This window comes from Genypterus blacodes, unplaced genomic scaffold, assembly GCF_046128005.1.
Source record: "Genypterus blacodes isolate CSIRO-AG114 ecotype Tasmania unplaced genomic scaffold, CSIRO-AGI_Gbla_v1 ptg000133l_1, whole genome shotgun sequence".
NCBI lineage: Eukaryota > Metazoa > Chordata > Actinopteri > Ophidiiformes > Ophidiidae > Genypterus > Genypterus blacodes.
The window spans coordinates 4,567,787-4,582,393 of NW_027466935.1; the positions used below are offsets into that span (position 1 = coordinate 4,567,787).

The 14,607-nt window shown below is 41.9% G+C and overlaps 1 protein-coding gene across 2 annotated transcripts; it reads left to right on the forward strand.

Moving 5' to 3' along the window:
- The first annotated feature begins 1,188 nt into the window (after window positions 1-1,188).
- LOC143011279 (TNF receptor-associated factor 2-like) lies at window positions 1,189-9,626 on the forward strand. 2 transcript variants are annotated; one of them, XM_076164097.1, is made up of 11 exons: window positions 1,189-1,323; window positions 2,645-2,854; window positions 2,955-3,033; window positions 3,615-3,713; window positions 4,588-4,749; window positions 4,827-4,901; window positions 4,995-5,069; window positions 5,181-5,777; window positions 6,092-6,269; window positions 6,358-6,506; window positions 6,593-9,626. In XM_076164097.1, the coding sequence occupies exons 2-11, from the start codon at window positions 2,667-2,669 to the stop codon at window positions 6,809-6,811; spliced, it is 1,821 nt and encodes a 606-aa protein (XP_076020212.1). In that variant the 5' UTR covers window positions 1,189-1,323; window positions 2,645-2,666; the 3' UTR covers window positions 6,812-9,626. The 2 variants fall into 2 exon arrangements, with proteins under 2 accessions (XP_076020212.1, XP_076020211.1); XM_076164096.1 differs by lacking the exon at window positions 1,189-1,323 and having other exon boundaries at window positions 2,356-2,854.
- Window positions 9,627-14,607: the final 4,981 nt, after the last annotated feature.

The following is a 14,607-nucleotide window of genomic DNA, read 5'->3' on the forward strand; positions in this document are numbered from 1 at the left end:
CTATACAAATTACGTCTCATGGCTTTAACTGTGATGTAACAAACAAGGTTAAAGAAGGTCACATTCCATTTAGTTTTTAATATACTGTACGTATATACAGGTACATGAAAAATTATGAAAACGAAAAACTAATCTGAATGGTGGATAGCTGTAGACACGCCTCTTTTAAGGGAAGTCCCGCCCCCTTGCGGCAACTCACGTGAGCGGTGCCACAAAGGGGCGGGGCATGAACATGAACCTGGAATTGTTCTGTTAATGTGCTTTAATATGTCTTTCTTTAGCTGTTGGCTGCTTATCCAGCTTTATGTTCTGTGTTTAAGGTAAAGAATACCACCATCAGTTCAAGTGAATGCAAATATAAACAAATACTCAAAGTTAATATAAACATTCAAATGACTTATACAACATGAGCTAAAGTCCAATTTAAAGTCCAACTGGTGTGGGTGGTTGCTGTTTTACACAGTTGGTTATTCCTACAGACACACTTGCTCCTCTGATAGATTCGTTTCATATCAATTCAGTTAATAATGAAGATTTCTTAATTGAGATATTTCTTATTTAAAGGAAACTAACAAAAATTCTGAATCTTGAAATTGAGGGACGATTTATTTAAAACAATTACGGGATCTATTCGTGCATAACACAATTTGATCTTTCTTTTTGTAAAAGACAGTTTTGTACTTTTCTATGAAGTAACCTTGTAAAACAATCAAATCAGCCAACAACAAATACAGGAAACATAACGTGTTTAAACTCCAGAGGGTTAATATTGATTTTTATCGCTCATTATTAACAAAAACTGAAACAACAATAACAAAAATACGGCTTTTTGAGTATTTAACATTTCTTTGTACACTGTGTGCTTTGTGCTGCAGCTACACACACTTTGCATGGATGAAGCAGACGAAGCAATGCAGCTCTCTCCTTACACACATGCGGTCTGACTGTCTGAAACCTTTTACATGCATTTGCATCCATCCACGCGTTTGCATTTACGCCTAATGTCACATTATCGCGCTCCTTCCTCCTCCTCCTCCTCCTCCTCCTCCTTCCTCCTCCTCCTCCTCCTGATTTGCACGCCTCCACATCCCTCCACGTTCAGCCCTTTGCATGACGTAACACTCGGTCTGGAAAGTGCAATGGCGATATTGGACAACAACAGCCGTCGCTTCTGGGCACCACATCTATATTATGTGGCAAACGTCAGGGAAAACGCACAGAACGCGTTGCTGGATCAGATCTAAGCGTGCGGGATCGAGGATCTGCGGGGAGGGCGGAGGTTTTCCCGGCTGTGTGCGCGATGACAGATTAGACAAAACGCTGGTGAGTGTGAAGTCGTGTTGCAAAAGGCTCCAGTAAATGGTTTCCCCCCACAGCTGTGCGCTTGTGATATGAAAGGGGCGTGGTGATCACTTGTGACTAAAGGATGCTGAGAGCTTAGCAACAGCGACAAGGAAAAAAGGATGGAGAAGGAGACAATGGATGGAGCATTTCTCAGCACCGCCGGGTAACATTAAACCGCGCGATGCTTTGTTTGCGTGGACGAGGGACGATCATCACTTTGTGAGTAGTCAAGTAACGAGGAGCCAGAGATGCAGACTGACATGTAAACAAAGGGTGTGGGCCTTTAGGTGGCCTGCTCCACTGCTATACACACACACACACACAGGTTCTTATCCAGCTGGAGATTGATGCACATGTGCTTCACTCAGATATGGTTGATGGTTACTGTCAGCAGCTAAATGTGCACCACAGGTCACTGTTAGTTTGATGTCACGTCTCTGTATGTGGAGGGCAGTGTTTACTTTGTTGCATCAAAAAGGTGACATTTGTTGTAACAGTTTGTGTTTCTCCCCCCACCTTTCGGATAAGATGAGAGCCCACATGCTCCAATGTTTAAGATGTAAAATGTAAACGTGCACTTTGAAGGTAGATTCCATTATCTGAATGTAAACAAAGGGACATCCCACCATCACAAATCATTGTTTTAAACACACAAACAACTCAAGTATGAATGTTTTCTATTGTTGATTTGTTTTTAGAAATGAGATCTTTTCAATGAAGATAATTAGACAAACACAATAGAAGGAGTCTTTCTGTTTTATCTCCTATTATTTTGATGTCTACAAGTGTAAATTTAGTTCAAATTGACTTAAAGTAAACATTTGAACCAATCTAAGCTTAATTGAAGGATTTTTACACACCAGCAACAGTTTATCAGTCTTGAGGAGCAATATTGAGAGTGTGAACACAAACACTCTCTTTGGCTGTAGAGGGCGCTGTGCAGTCTGGAACGCTGACCCCCCTGATGACATCACAAGGGTTTTTACTTCCTGTTTACACAGAAACAAACTTTGTAATGCATGCAGCTCCCCCCTCCCCCAATGTCTGAGAGTGACTTTTGTGGATTGTTATGAATCCTGTATGATGTCATAAGAGTCTGGAACATAATTCTGCTTTTGAAGATACAAATTGTAGCGATCGAGGACGAGACTTTGTGATCCAGGTGCAATGTGTGTGCTGGTTGAGTGTGACCATTCATCTGCTGGTGTGTGTGTGTGTGTGTGTGTGTGTGTGTGTGTGTGTGTGTGTGTGTGTGTGTGTGTGTGTGTGTGTGTGTGTGTGTGTGTGTGTGTGTCTCCAGGTGTGACGTGTGAACAGACACCATGGCCACACAGGAGCCATCCCCTCCCTCGTCCATGGAGAGCAACAAGCCCGGCTTCCCCAAGAAGATCCTGGGCAACAAGCTAGAGGACAAACACCTGTGCAACTGCTGCCATAACATACTGAGACGGCCGTTTCAAGCCCAGTGTGGACATCGCTTCTGTTCCTACTGCTTCAACCGGACTGTGAGGTCAGAAAAGAACCGGGTATTGGGATACATTTGGGCTGCGTGGTTGAGATATTGACAATTTCTGTATAAAGTATATGCATATGTTGTTTATATGTTGCAGTAATGGACCCCAGAAATGCAATGCTTGCATCAAAGAGGATATATTTGAAGAGCCTACATCAATTTTGAAACCAGGATGTGTGAGTATCAGTGTATTCTTATGGACTTAAAGTGTGAATGGGGTGAATTAGCATCAGTAAGTCCGTATCAATTGCATCATGTCTGAATACTAGAGTGAAGCAGCATTTACACGAAAAGCTTTTGAGTGCAGGATGTTTTTGGTGAACATCCTGAGGTGCTTTCAGCTCCTTGGAGGAGCTCATTCATGTTATATCTGTCTCTGTCTGTTAGTCTGATCACTAAAACATCACCCAGAATCTGCAATGGGCCTGTAACGTACGGCTGCAGCTGCTCCGACTCATTTCCTGTGAGAAGCACAAGCAGAGGGAGGAATCATACGTACACACAGACAGAGTTTAGACTCAGTGTTGCTAAATGCAGCACAGCACATGAATATCGATCCTTAGAAAGAAATGATGTGGAGTTTTTCAGAGTTTATGTACAAATCTTACATGCCTTTACATACTGGTGTCAGTCTGTGTGCATATGTGGTATGACATGAATAATCCATCAGGGAACATGACAGCTGGACAGACTCATAACACACACACACACGCACATAGAGCGTGACAGCACATTTGCACTTATTTCCTTTTTTTAGGCTTTTCCTGACAACGCAGTTCGAAGGGAAGTTGAAAACCTCTTGGCTGTTTGCATCAATGAAAGTTGCAGTTGGAAAGGCAGCATCAAAGACTATGAGGTGAGGTCATCTTACACGTAGGAGTCTTACTTTTCATCAAATGACATCTTAAAATATTTCTCTGTAAGATGCTGTAGTTTGTTTTTGCTCTGCCTCGTCTCTATAGAACTAATTAGTCAGCTGTCCACTGTGTTGTATGTACTTAAACACTTAAGCTTCTGTTAGAGTACAGCTGCAGGTCATGCGTAAGTCACAAGTTTTGGCATTCAAGGGCCGAGTCAACATAGTGAAGTCTGAGTACAGGTCATGTGTCTTAAACCTGTCTTACATAAGTCAATATGCAATTTTAATGCCGAAGAAATAATCGCTAAAGCAAATTGACATGAACCACTAATGCTTTTCTAGTCACTTACTTTCTAAATAATCTTTAGTATAATATTTAAAATACACATAAATATGATTATAAAACTCAATATTTCAGTGTAGTTTCACGTGAGATGTCAGTGATTTATACTTTCTATCTCAGTTTTGATCAAAAGAAACAAAAACACCCAATAAACCAAACATTTTTACAGTGAAATAATGCAATGAATGAATGTGAACTTTGAACTTCAGGCTCTTTACAGCAAAATGCTTAGAGCTTAGAGATAAAAGTGTCAATCAGATGCCGTTTCCACGCTGTTGTTGTGGTGTGCAGCCTGAATGGCTCTCTGATTGGGTGATCTGGATCTGGGAAATGAGGAGTTGATTCAGAAACGTAATCTTTGGCTTCGGGAAGGTCTCTTATCTTTCCAAATCAAAAAGCTCAAGTCCAAGTAAAGACTTAACTGATTTGGGTTCAGGCTGAGATTGGACACCATGTTGCAGCTTTGACTGGATCGCACCACACAGGCTCTAATCCTGTCTAACCTCTGACCTCTGACCTCTTCCCTAGATGAGCCATGAGGGGAAATGTGAGTTCATGATCATCCCGTGTCCATCCTGCAAAGAACGAATCCGCTTCAACGAACAGGAGCGCCACAGCGAGCGAGAGTGTCCGGAGAGAACACTCAACTGCAAGTACTGCAAGGAGCCATTTCACTTCAAAAATATCAAGGTTAGGAATGATTTATTAGAGCCTGTGATGTAAGACTCTCGGCCTGTGCTTGGCCTCAAATGCTGTTGTTTCTTCAGGCGCACGATGAGATCTGTCCCAAGTATCCCATGATCTGTGAGGGCTGTGCCAAGAAGAAAATCCCCAGAGAAAAGGTAAATCTGTACATATGAGAAGAGGAAAACGGGAATAAAGGTAGTCTGGATTTACTCCTAATATAAATGCTTTAATCTCACAATACCTTCTAGTATGTGGACCATATTAAGTTCTGCAGCAAGTTCAGGACACCATGTCGCTTCCATGTGGTAGGATGTGATGTGTCTGTAAGTAGCCTGATCGCCTCCATGCATGTTTGATACACAGACAAACAGAACACAGTCGTCGTGTTTTCCACCTCCTCATTGTTTTGCTTCCTGTCTGCTCCCTTTGTAAAGGTGGAGAAGGAAAAGATTCATGAACATGAGCGGGCGTACGCCTACGAGCATCTCAACCTGCTGCTGCACTACATCATGGGCATGAAAGTGAGCATGGAAGGCCTGCAGCCCCAGGGACTGGAACTAGCCGGACACAAACTGGTGGAACTCCAACAGGCCCTCAGGGAGCTCGAGGCCAGAGTCTCCCAGCTCAGCACCACCTCCTCTGGGCCTCCCGTGCAGGGAGCTGCCGCCGCCGCCGTTGCCTCCTCCTCATCCTCCAGTTCTGGTCCTCCTGGTCCCCCTGCTTCAGCTTCAGCTCCTCTCCCTCTGCCTCCCACTCTGCCTCCAACTCTGCCTCCCACTCTCTCTGTGTCTACATCCTTCACGCCCCTGCCCAGCTCGGTGGGCGCAGCGTTGGAGCTCCAGCTCCACAGCGAGAAGACCAAGGTGGCCGAGTTGGGCCGCAGGTGCACAGAGCTCGAGGTGAAGTCCGGAACATTTGAAAATGTGGTGTGTGTGCTGAACAGAGAGGTGGAGAGGTTTGCTACTACCATGGAAGCCAGCAACCGCCAGCACAAACTGGACCAGGACAAGATCGAGGCTTTGAGTAATAAGGTAGGACTGGAAGATTATGAAATATGTATTATTTACATTATGTTGTGGTATATATTCACAAGAGTCATTGCACACTGTTCTTGAACTTTTGTAGTGTTTTCATCATAGAGTGCTGAATTTGTCTTAATTATAATTTGTGAGTATATAAGTGCTATGGATTTGTGTTCATCTGTGTTCAGACACAGTTTACCTGCACTCCTCATGAATTCCAACAGAGGGCAGTCATGACTCAACAGCTAGAGCCAAACACTTCCTAATGCCCTCACTGGTCACTGACAATCACCCATTTGTTATGATGTGTGTGTATTGCTCAGGTGCGACAGCTGGAGAGGACGGTGGGGCTGAAGGACCTGACGGTTGCAGAGATGGAGGGTCGGCTGAGGGAAATGTCTGCCACCACGTTTGATGGCGTCTTCGTGTGGAGGATCTCAGATTTTGCCAAGAAGAGACAGGATGCCATCGCGGGTCGAGCCCCTGCCATGTTCTCTCCAGGTAAACTCTCAAGCACGGCCTCCATTATCACACACACGTGTTGCATTGGGACTCCAGCTGAGTGAGAAACGTGTCTGTCCTCCCTCAGCCTTCTACACCAGTAAGTACGGCTACAAGATGTGTCTGCGGATCTATCTGAATGGAGATGGGACGGGGCGTGGCAGCCACTTGTCCCTGTTCTTTGTGGTGATGAGGGGACTGAGTGATGCCTTGCTCAAATGGCCCTTCAACCAGAAGGTAGGAAAATTCAATCAAAAGTCTAAGAGAAATATAAATGACAAACTCTTGGATGTTTCATGTTCCTATCTCCTTCTTGTGGCCAGGTGACGTTGATGCTGCTGGATCAGAGCAACAGAGAACACATAATTGATGCATTCCGGCCTGACGTCTCTTCCTCGTCCTTCCAGCGACCCGTGAGTGAGATGAACATCGCCAGCGGCTGTCCGCTCTTCTGCCCGCTTTCCAAGCTCGACGCCAAGAACTCCTACATCCGCGACGACACCATCTTCATCAAGGCCATTGTGGATCTCACGGGCCTTTAGACGGGCGCACAGGCAGCTCTTTGACCATTAAGGCTTCATTTTGGCTCAGTCGCGGTCCCTTTTCAGGGGCTCAGCTCGGGCATCTCGCTGTCTCCTGCAGCTGCACGGAGACAAACATGCTTGCAACTGTATGCTGCATGTGGCTGCAGTTTGCTCAGTCCAGAAGGTGCTGGCATCGTCATAACCCGGTGGTCTCACAGAGAGGGAACCACTGTCATTGCTGTACATTTATGGGTGCAAAACTTTCAAGATTTATTTATTTTTTGACATCACAACACCATTTCTCTGGCGATTAAATGTCACCACAGCTCTGCGCTTTCAGTTTTCAGTTGTTAAACACAGGAGCGAGCCCCGGTGCAGCATGTTGAGTGGGAGCAAAGATGTCAAACAGCAAAGATGGAGTGAAGAGAGTTAATTGTGTCTTCTTTACCTCCTGCTTTGGACGTCTTGAGGCGTTACAGAGCGTGCGGTCTGTAGCTGTTAGTTAACAGTGTGGATCGTTCTGACGTGGCTGTAGCAAAGCTGGCAGTAGACTTAAAATAGAATTAGAACGTGGCTTGGTGCAGTATTTTGCTTTTTTTTCTTGCCGATTGTTGATATTGTGAGCTTCTCAATTCCAGTGTTGAGTGAATTTGCATAGACAAACGTGGAGTTATGTTATGAAAAAGATTCCAAGCAGTTTTTGCCTTTTCGTGCAAAGTGCATGCCGCTAGAATTAATTGGCTTTTTTTTTTAAGTATAAAGTTGCTCCTTATTTGGACTGAGCTTCATGGTGGTTCCTTGTTTGTTGTTTAACTTATTAGTGACTTAGCCATCCGTGATGGTGGACATTGCCTGCATGTATTAGGAACCAGGCTGTTTAGATGTGAAGTTAGCGTTGCGTAGATGTTTACTATTAGGGGTTGGTGGTTTTGATGGGTGGTTTGGTACATCTGTGGAAGATACGGTGGAGTTATCAAGGAGTCAGGGCAGCTTGCCAATCAAGCCTGAGGCATACAACTGTGTTTTTGTCTCTGACAAATATACATCACTGGAGTTTTCCCCAGGATATGCTCAGTAGTTCACATCTCAACACATTATACTGTGCCCCACCACAGATGGAAGTTAACACAGATTCCATGTAATGAAGGAATTGTTTGTTCCTTGTTTTCTGTCCATATACAGTGCATATGTGTTCCTGCTGCTCTATGATAGAATACTGACGTGAATCTAATATATGTTGATGCAAATACATATGAGTTGAACGTGTGTGGACGGTTGAGAGGCTGAAATACAATGAAGTGAAAGCAAGAGATTGTAATGCGTTGTTGTAGGTCACAGGCCATTGTTGACATTATCCATTGCAGATCGATGTTAAATGCAGCTCCAGGAATCAAATTGTGAACTTCAGTGCTTTACACTCGCTGATGTGATCTTACCGATTTCCAATAAGGCACCGCAAAAATCTATACCGACACAAAAACAAATCAATCTGAGTATATCTGAATAACTTGAGACGTTGCTATATTTTTCCGTCCCCTAGAGGTCGCTGTTCTGCCTAGTTAGCATGCATGCTCAGGTTTCTAAGGTTCACTCTGGCCTGTTTGAGAACCACTCTCGACCTGTATTGAAACCTCTCTGTGCATGGGAGGCTTCAATTCATTATTCAGTATGGAGTTTCACACCGGTTCACCTTGTGGTCCGGCGGCGAAAGCATTTATTTGTATTCGTTTGGATGAAAATACGTAATCATAGAATAGTTATTATGTTATATCTGGCTCTGATTTTCTGTTCAACTGAACGGAACCAGGCGCCTATATTCATAGAAATTTATAAATATGTATCTTTCATATCATAATGTTGAAATAATCTATATATTGATGTTAATATATGCAAGATGTTATAATAAACATAGTATTACTGAATACCCTATTAATTCTATATCTATATACCAACTTTTTTTTGTCAAGATGGTTTGAACAGGCCAGGACAACCCCTTTGTAAAGTAAGGACGTATTAGAGTGCAATACATGCTTATGGCTGTTAGATTTAGAGGATTCTGACATCTTGGCTTTAAGGATTCACAGAGATCATATCAACCAATTTGTTCACATCAGTCATTATGGTTTTTAAAATCACAACTGGTGAGGAACTGTATCCCATTTTATTCATGGAAAAAATCCGGTGCTTTGCTTGTTCTTGAGCGTAACCATTACACCACATCGGAGTGTCGCTAGCTACGCTAACACTAAGCTAACTGCTGAGTCCAGCGGATGAAATTAATGTTTGAGAAGACCTTTTTAATGTTGAGCGTTTCACACTATTTAACCATATGTGGGTTTCTATGCTTCAGAGCCTTTCAGTGATTAACAGTGAGCATGTAAACAAATCGTTTTCCCACATTTGAACTTTTTTAACTTTGGAGTATTTAATCTTTTCATGTGCCAAATCCAATATTACCTCCACATACTGACAGTGTTGTGTTGCAAGGTGTCATTTATGTTCTATGCGAAAATATGTTGCCAAATATGCTTATATGAAAGTTGGGGTGTGTGTGCGAGAGTGTGTGTGTGTGTGTGAGAGAGTGTGTGTGTTGCGTTTCATTACAAAGAGCCCTTCCACAGTATCTGAATGTAGCTTTAATTGAATTGTTCTGTAATGTGATGCAGTCGACTTGAACTTGAAGTTTATTTGTGCACTTTGTATTCGTCTTTGTCCAAACAGGGTATTTATTATTCAGCTTAGTGATCTGTGTACCTCCAAATCAGAGCCATACACATTCTGATATTTATAAATGATGTAACATGTGAAAGTAACATGCAGTATGGAATAAAGTTTGCTGACTTGAGCTGATTTAATCTTCTTTTATTTTTTTCAAATGATGTCAAATGCCTCATATTACCATGTTTCATCCATAGAGGGCGCTGTGGATCATTATTCTGAATGAGCATGACAGCTATACTGGGTTTGTTGTGTTTCAGGGCAGTTCTGCACATCTGGAGCATCTATACAGTAAAAGTCAAAATTTCTTAATTCCTTCACATCTTCTTCTCTCAAGTGTCTCCCCCTCCTGCTGGGTTCTGAAAGTGACAGCCTGACAAGAAGCACCGCGGCCCCTCCTGCAGCTTGACCCCCGAGCCCGGACCCCATGAATCACACAAGCCGGACCTGTGTCTGCAGCAGCAGCCTGAACCCAGGTCAGTCAGGATCACACTGAGGATGCTGCAGCCTGCTTAGTTTGATAAAGACTGTGATAAAGCTGTGGCTCCATGACTTTAGTCCCCTTGACCCTACTTTTCCTTTTTCCCCCTTAACACAAAAACAAAAAACAAAACAAAAAACAAAACAAAACAAAACAAAAACAAAAACACAAAAACACTTAAACAAAAACCCCTTAACTTAAAAAAACCCTTTCCCTAAACTTAACCGTGATTTATACAGGGGGAATATTTCTTAGCTTTCTTTAAACATTAAACATTAAACTTTTTAATCAAGGTGTTTAGGCTTTCCAAACTCTAATCTTGAACTAATGCAGAAACAGTCAAAAACTCTAACCCAACACTTAGAGCAGCCATCTCCCATGACTCCTTTCTGTCAAATATAGCGAGAAGGCGGAGCTTGTTAACGTAATATCCTGCTGAAAATAGTGAAATTCTGCGTTAACTCACACCTGATACTGTGAGAGTCTGTGGTGTCACTTTGCGGGTGTAGGAGTCATTCCGTCTAAGGTGTGTGTGTTGAAAAGTTGAACTCAACAGTGCAGCTTGCACAGGATGACACAGATGTGAATCCACATCACATTTGCAGCGCGAGCAGTGATTTGTAAGCGCTCGCTGTGTCACTGCCTGACGCATGTGGCTGCGACAGTGGCAGGAACCAGATAAACATTTGCATTCTCCTCACAATACTGGAGTGGATGAGGGCTGAGTGGAACAAATGATACACTGCTGCAAGACTGAGAGCGTGAGGAGACGCAGGAGCTGCAGCCAGTCATTTGGAAATTTTGGAAATTGGAAAAATTCCTTTAAACTGTAATTTTTGGGGGATTTTTAAAATAGAACTTGTCTCATATTTATGTTAGATTGTGTAAAAATACTAGGGTTTACTAGAAACATGTCAATAATTGGCAGGGTTGACACAAAGGCCATATTTTCACAAACCCAAAAACTTTGTAATGGGTTTTAAATTCAATGAAGAGTAAAACTTTAAAAGGACCTTACATCCCAAAGTGTTAAAGTGGACAAACTGAGGAAATTAATGTGTTGTAGCGTGTTGTTTAGTTGTCGTATATCTTTTGTGCAGAATCCTAACTATCCTGCTCCTCCATGTTCAAGTTGAACCTTTGGATTTCAGCACCTGTGGCTCTTGGATCACAAGTGAGCACAGGATGGAAAGTTGTGATCAGTGCTCTCTGATCCTTTCCTATATGATGTCCTCACTTGCTCCCAGGAGGAAGACACGAGTTATGCAGATGGAAACACAACAAACTATACTGACAGAAGGATTCCAGCCCTGGTCTGTTATGCTGTGGCGTCAGATGCAGATGGAGAGGGAAAGCCTGGAATACTCACCTGATTGTGATGGAGACGACCCAGCCTTGTAGAAACCAACCTTAAGGTATATTAATGTCTTACACGTCACATTAATACATTTATTTCTTAACCCTTTCGAGTCTGAAGTCAATATGTCATTTTATTCTCCATTACCTCCAACAAACTGTAAACACACATTTTTACTTTTCTCTAAACCTTTGACCTGTTGCGGATCAACTGGAATGTTTCTGTAGTTTGTATTTATTGAAGTTATAAATATTCCCATTCAAATGCATGGCAGATGCTGATTGGTTGAGGTGACTCATACACAGGAGGTTCTTTGGAATAAAAAGAATTAGACTCTGATGAAGAACAGTAACATTACTCATTCAGATTTAATTCCATCCAAACCCATTCACTGCTTTTTATACACAGCATTCTCTGACATGATTCATTTGCTCCAAACACATTTTATAGGAGGATGTATGATTTGTTGTTTGACCTCATTTCTTCACCTTTTTACCCAAATTGCTGCTGTTTATGCTTGTTAGTCCTGAGAGCCAACACACATCTGCTTTCTGAAAACAAAAAGGTCCATGTGAGTGGTGCCAATGACAGGTCACTGCTGAACCACTTCATTTACATTCTAAGTCTTGTTATTAGGGCAATTTCCACTGGCTCAAGTCATAAACTACCATATGAATCCAGATGCCCAATAGCGGTTGTAAACAGTGTTTGGCAGAGAACTCCTTCACACAGTAATCATGTCAGTACTGAAGACTCTCAGGTAGACACTTCCATCTTTGCTCTTCAAACTTTCTACATGAAGCGATATAACCCCAGATTATTGTTTTATTATTTATTAAACATATGGAAGAATGAGTCCAACCAGTGGACACAATGACATAACATATAACGTCACACCCAAATTGTAATGTTTAATTCAAATATTGTCCCCTCTATGATGATTTATGCGGATTTCAAGCTCACCGTCTATTTTTTTTTACTTGGCTTAAACAAAACAAACATGGCAGTATTAAGTACATAAGCCAGACATTGAAGAAGACAAAAGCACAGTGAGCCTGAGCACCTCTCCACTTTTGGTTTGGACTCTGTAGGTCAGACTTTATGAACTGATGCCAGCACGATCCTTCAGACTAAAACAAGCAGGGTAATGAATGTCTTGTTTACTTTAATGGAACATACTTTGACCCCATGACTTGGGTACAGAACGTTTTGGCTCAGATTCAGGGCTGATTTATGTCTGCATCATTATTTATCATCTATCTGTGTCTCTAGGTTTTTAGATGTGCAATATGTGGCCTTCATATTTGTTGTTTATTAGGTTTGTCCAGACGTTTATTATTATTATGATTATACTTTTATTGTAATCCCTTGAAAGTTAAATATCTGAATTAAGTGTTTTGTTAAGTGAACCTTAGAAAGATATACTAAATGATAATGATACATACTTCCAGATTCCTGAACTCAATCTTTTATTCTATCAAAAATCACAAATTGTCTTGATCTTCCAGTCAAAATAACTAAGATTCTTTGCTTTTAATGTGTGTTTTGTTCCTGCAAAGTCTTCAGTCAGATATTAGTCGTAGTGGATAGAAACACACTTTGATTCTGTTCTCAAATGTAAAGATAACGCCTCAACTCCTGCAAACAGAACTTTCGTGTGCAAAGAAAACACAAATCTACTTCATGAAACAGAAGAAAATTGACACAGAACAGTTTGAGTTTTTAGTCTTATTGCTCTTTTTACTTTGCTGTCTGTTGGCTTTTGTTGGCCTTTGTCCACCCATGTTGATCCTTTTATCTCTGTTATTAAGCTAACCACCAACAATTTGATATGAATTCCTCAACCAGCAGCCTATAATTTGAGGGGTTTGGTTTGGAGATTCAAAGCTGCACAGCTCTGCAGGCCTCTCTCAAAACGATGAATCCTTTGCAGAAAGATCCAACAAATACTGTTCGCATGCTTCCATGTTGTTGAAGTCTGCACCATGGCAACAAGCTAAGCAATGCATTACATACTTGAGCATCACGTACGCATAAGTGTGTGTATGGTCACATTCAAGCTTTATTTTGCTTTTGATTTATTGACATCTTCTCAATGTAACCCAACATCAGTTTGATCAATGTTACTTGGGATGGCTTTTTATCCAATTTCCCCATATTTTATACAAACACACATCTGTTTTGGCATTAGAACTTTGAGCCTGAGCTTTAAACAGTGAGCAGATGTGCACAGAGACGCCTCACAGTGTGAGCCTCAGGATAATGTACAACACCGATCCTATAAATTCAGCATAAGCCATCAAACAGACTGAACACACAGCCAAAACTAAAAGCAAAGACGCCAAGGATTTCCATTTCACAAAACAACAAATGTGGCCCTTTAATCCTCCGTGAAGACCTCTTTATAATCTTAAAAACATACCAGAACTGCTACTGAAAAGCAGACATTTGAGAAGACTAAGGGGTCAGTATTATATTATGTCATATTATATTATATTAGTTGAAAACCTTGGAGATGCTGATGTCTTTTCCCTACATGAAAGCCACCTAGTGTCACAGCTACAGTACGTGTTGCATTCTGATCTCTGTAAATCAAATCCGCTCTCATGTCTCCAGACAGCTTCAGTTTGACACACTTGTTGTCACTTCCCTCTGAGTCGTATCGGCAGCAGGAGAGGATGATGTCCGATGATGTCAACGCGTGTGTAATGCAACAAAGAAAGCTGGAACGCTCAGCTCATTTCCCAAATATGTGAGTGTTTGAAAGACTGTGGCTGTTAAAGCAAATGAAGAGTGTCCATTAAAAATGACTCAGGGACCTGCTGGAATGTGTGCATGTGTGAGGAAACTGATGAGTTAGCTACCAACTTCACTTTAACCAAATGTTTTAGTGACCTGATCTACTGCTTTTGACAAGAATCAATGTCCTTCATAATGTTAATATTTACAAAAGCCATCAGAATGAGCATATACTGCGTGTCGTGGTGACATAAGACATATTTGCATGATATCGATCAATATGACATGCCTGGCTGTCACTGTTTATTGGCAGACAGTCAAATGGATTAGAGAGAACACCTGCGGTTACTGTATTTATTTGGTCTTTCGTAGTTCTGAAGGTTCTGGGCTCGAACCTAGAGAGGAATACAAAGAACAGGACACACCACAGCTGCCAAAAACTGCTGAAACAGCCACAAATCAGCTTAAAATGAGCTGCATAGATCATCTCACAGATCAGGGCAGTGGGTAGTTAACCAT

Coding starts and splice junctions, on each gene's coding strand:
- LOC143011279 (XM_076164097.1), top strand. CDS start 2,667: ATGGCCACACAGGAGCCATCCCCTCCCTCGTCCATGGAGAGCAACAAG. Junction 4,902..4,994: donor AGAAAATCCCCAGAGAAAAG/GTAAATCTGTAC, acceptor AATACCTTCTAG/TATGTGGACCATATTAAGTT. Junction 5,778..6,091: donor TCGAGGCTTTGAGTAATAAG/GTAGGACTGGAA, acceptor TGTATTGCTCAG/GTGCGACAGCTGGAGAGGAC.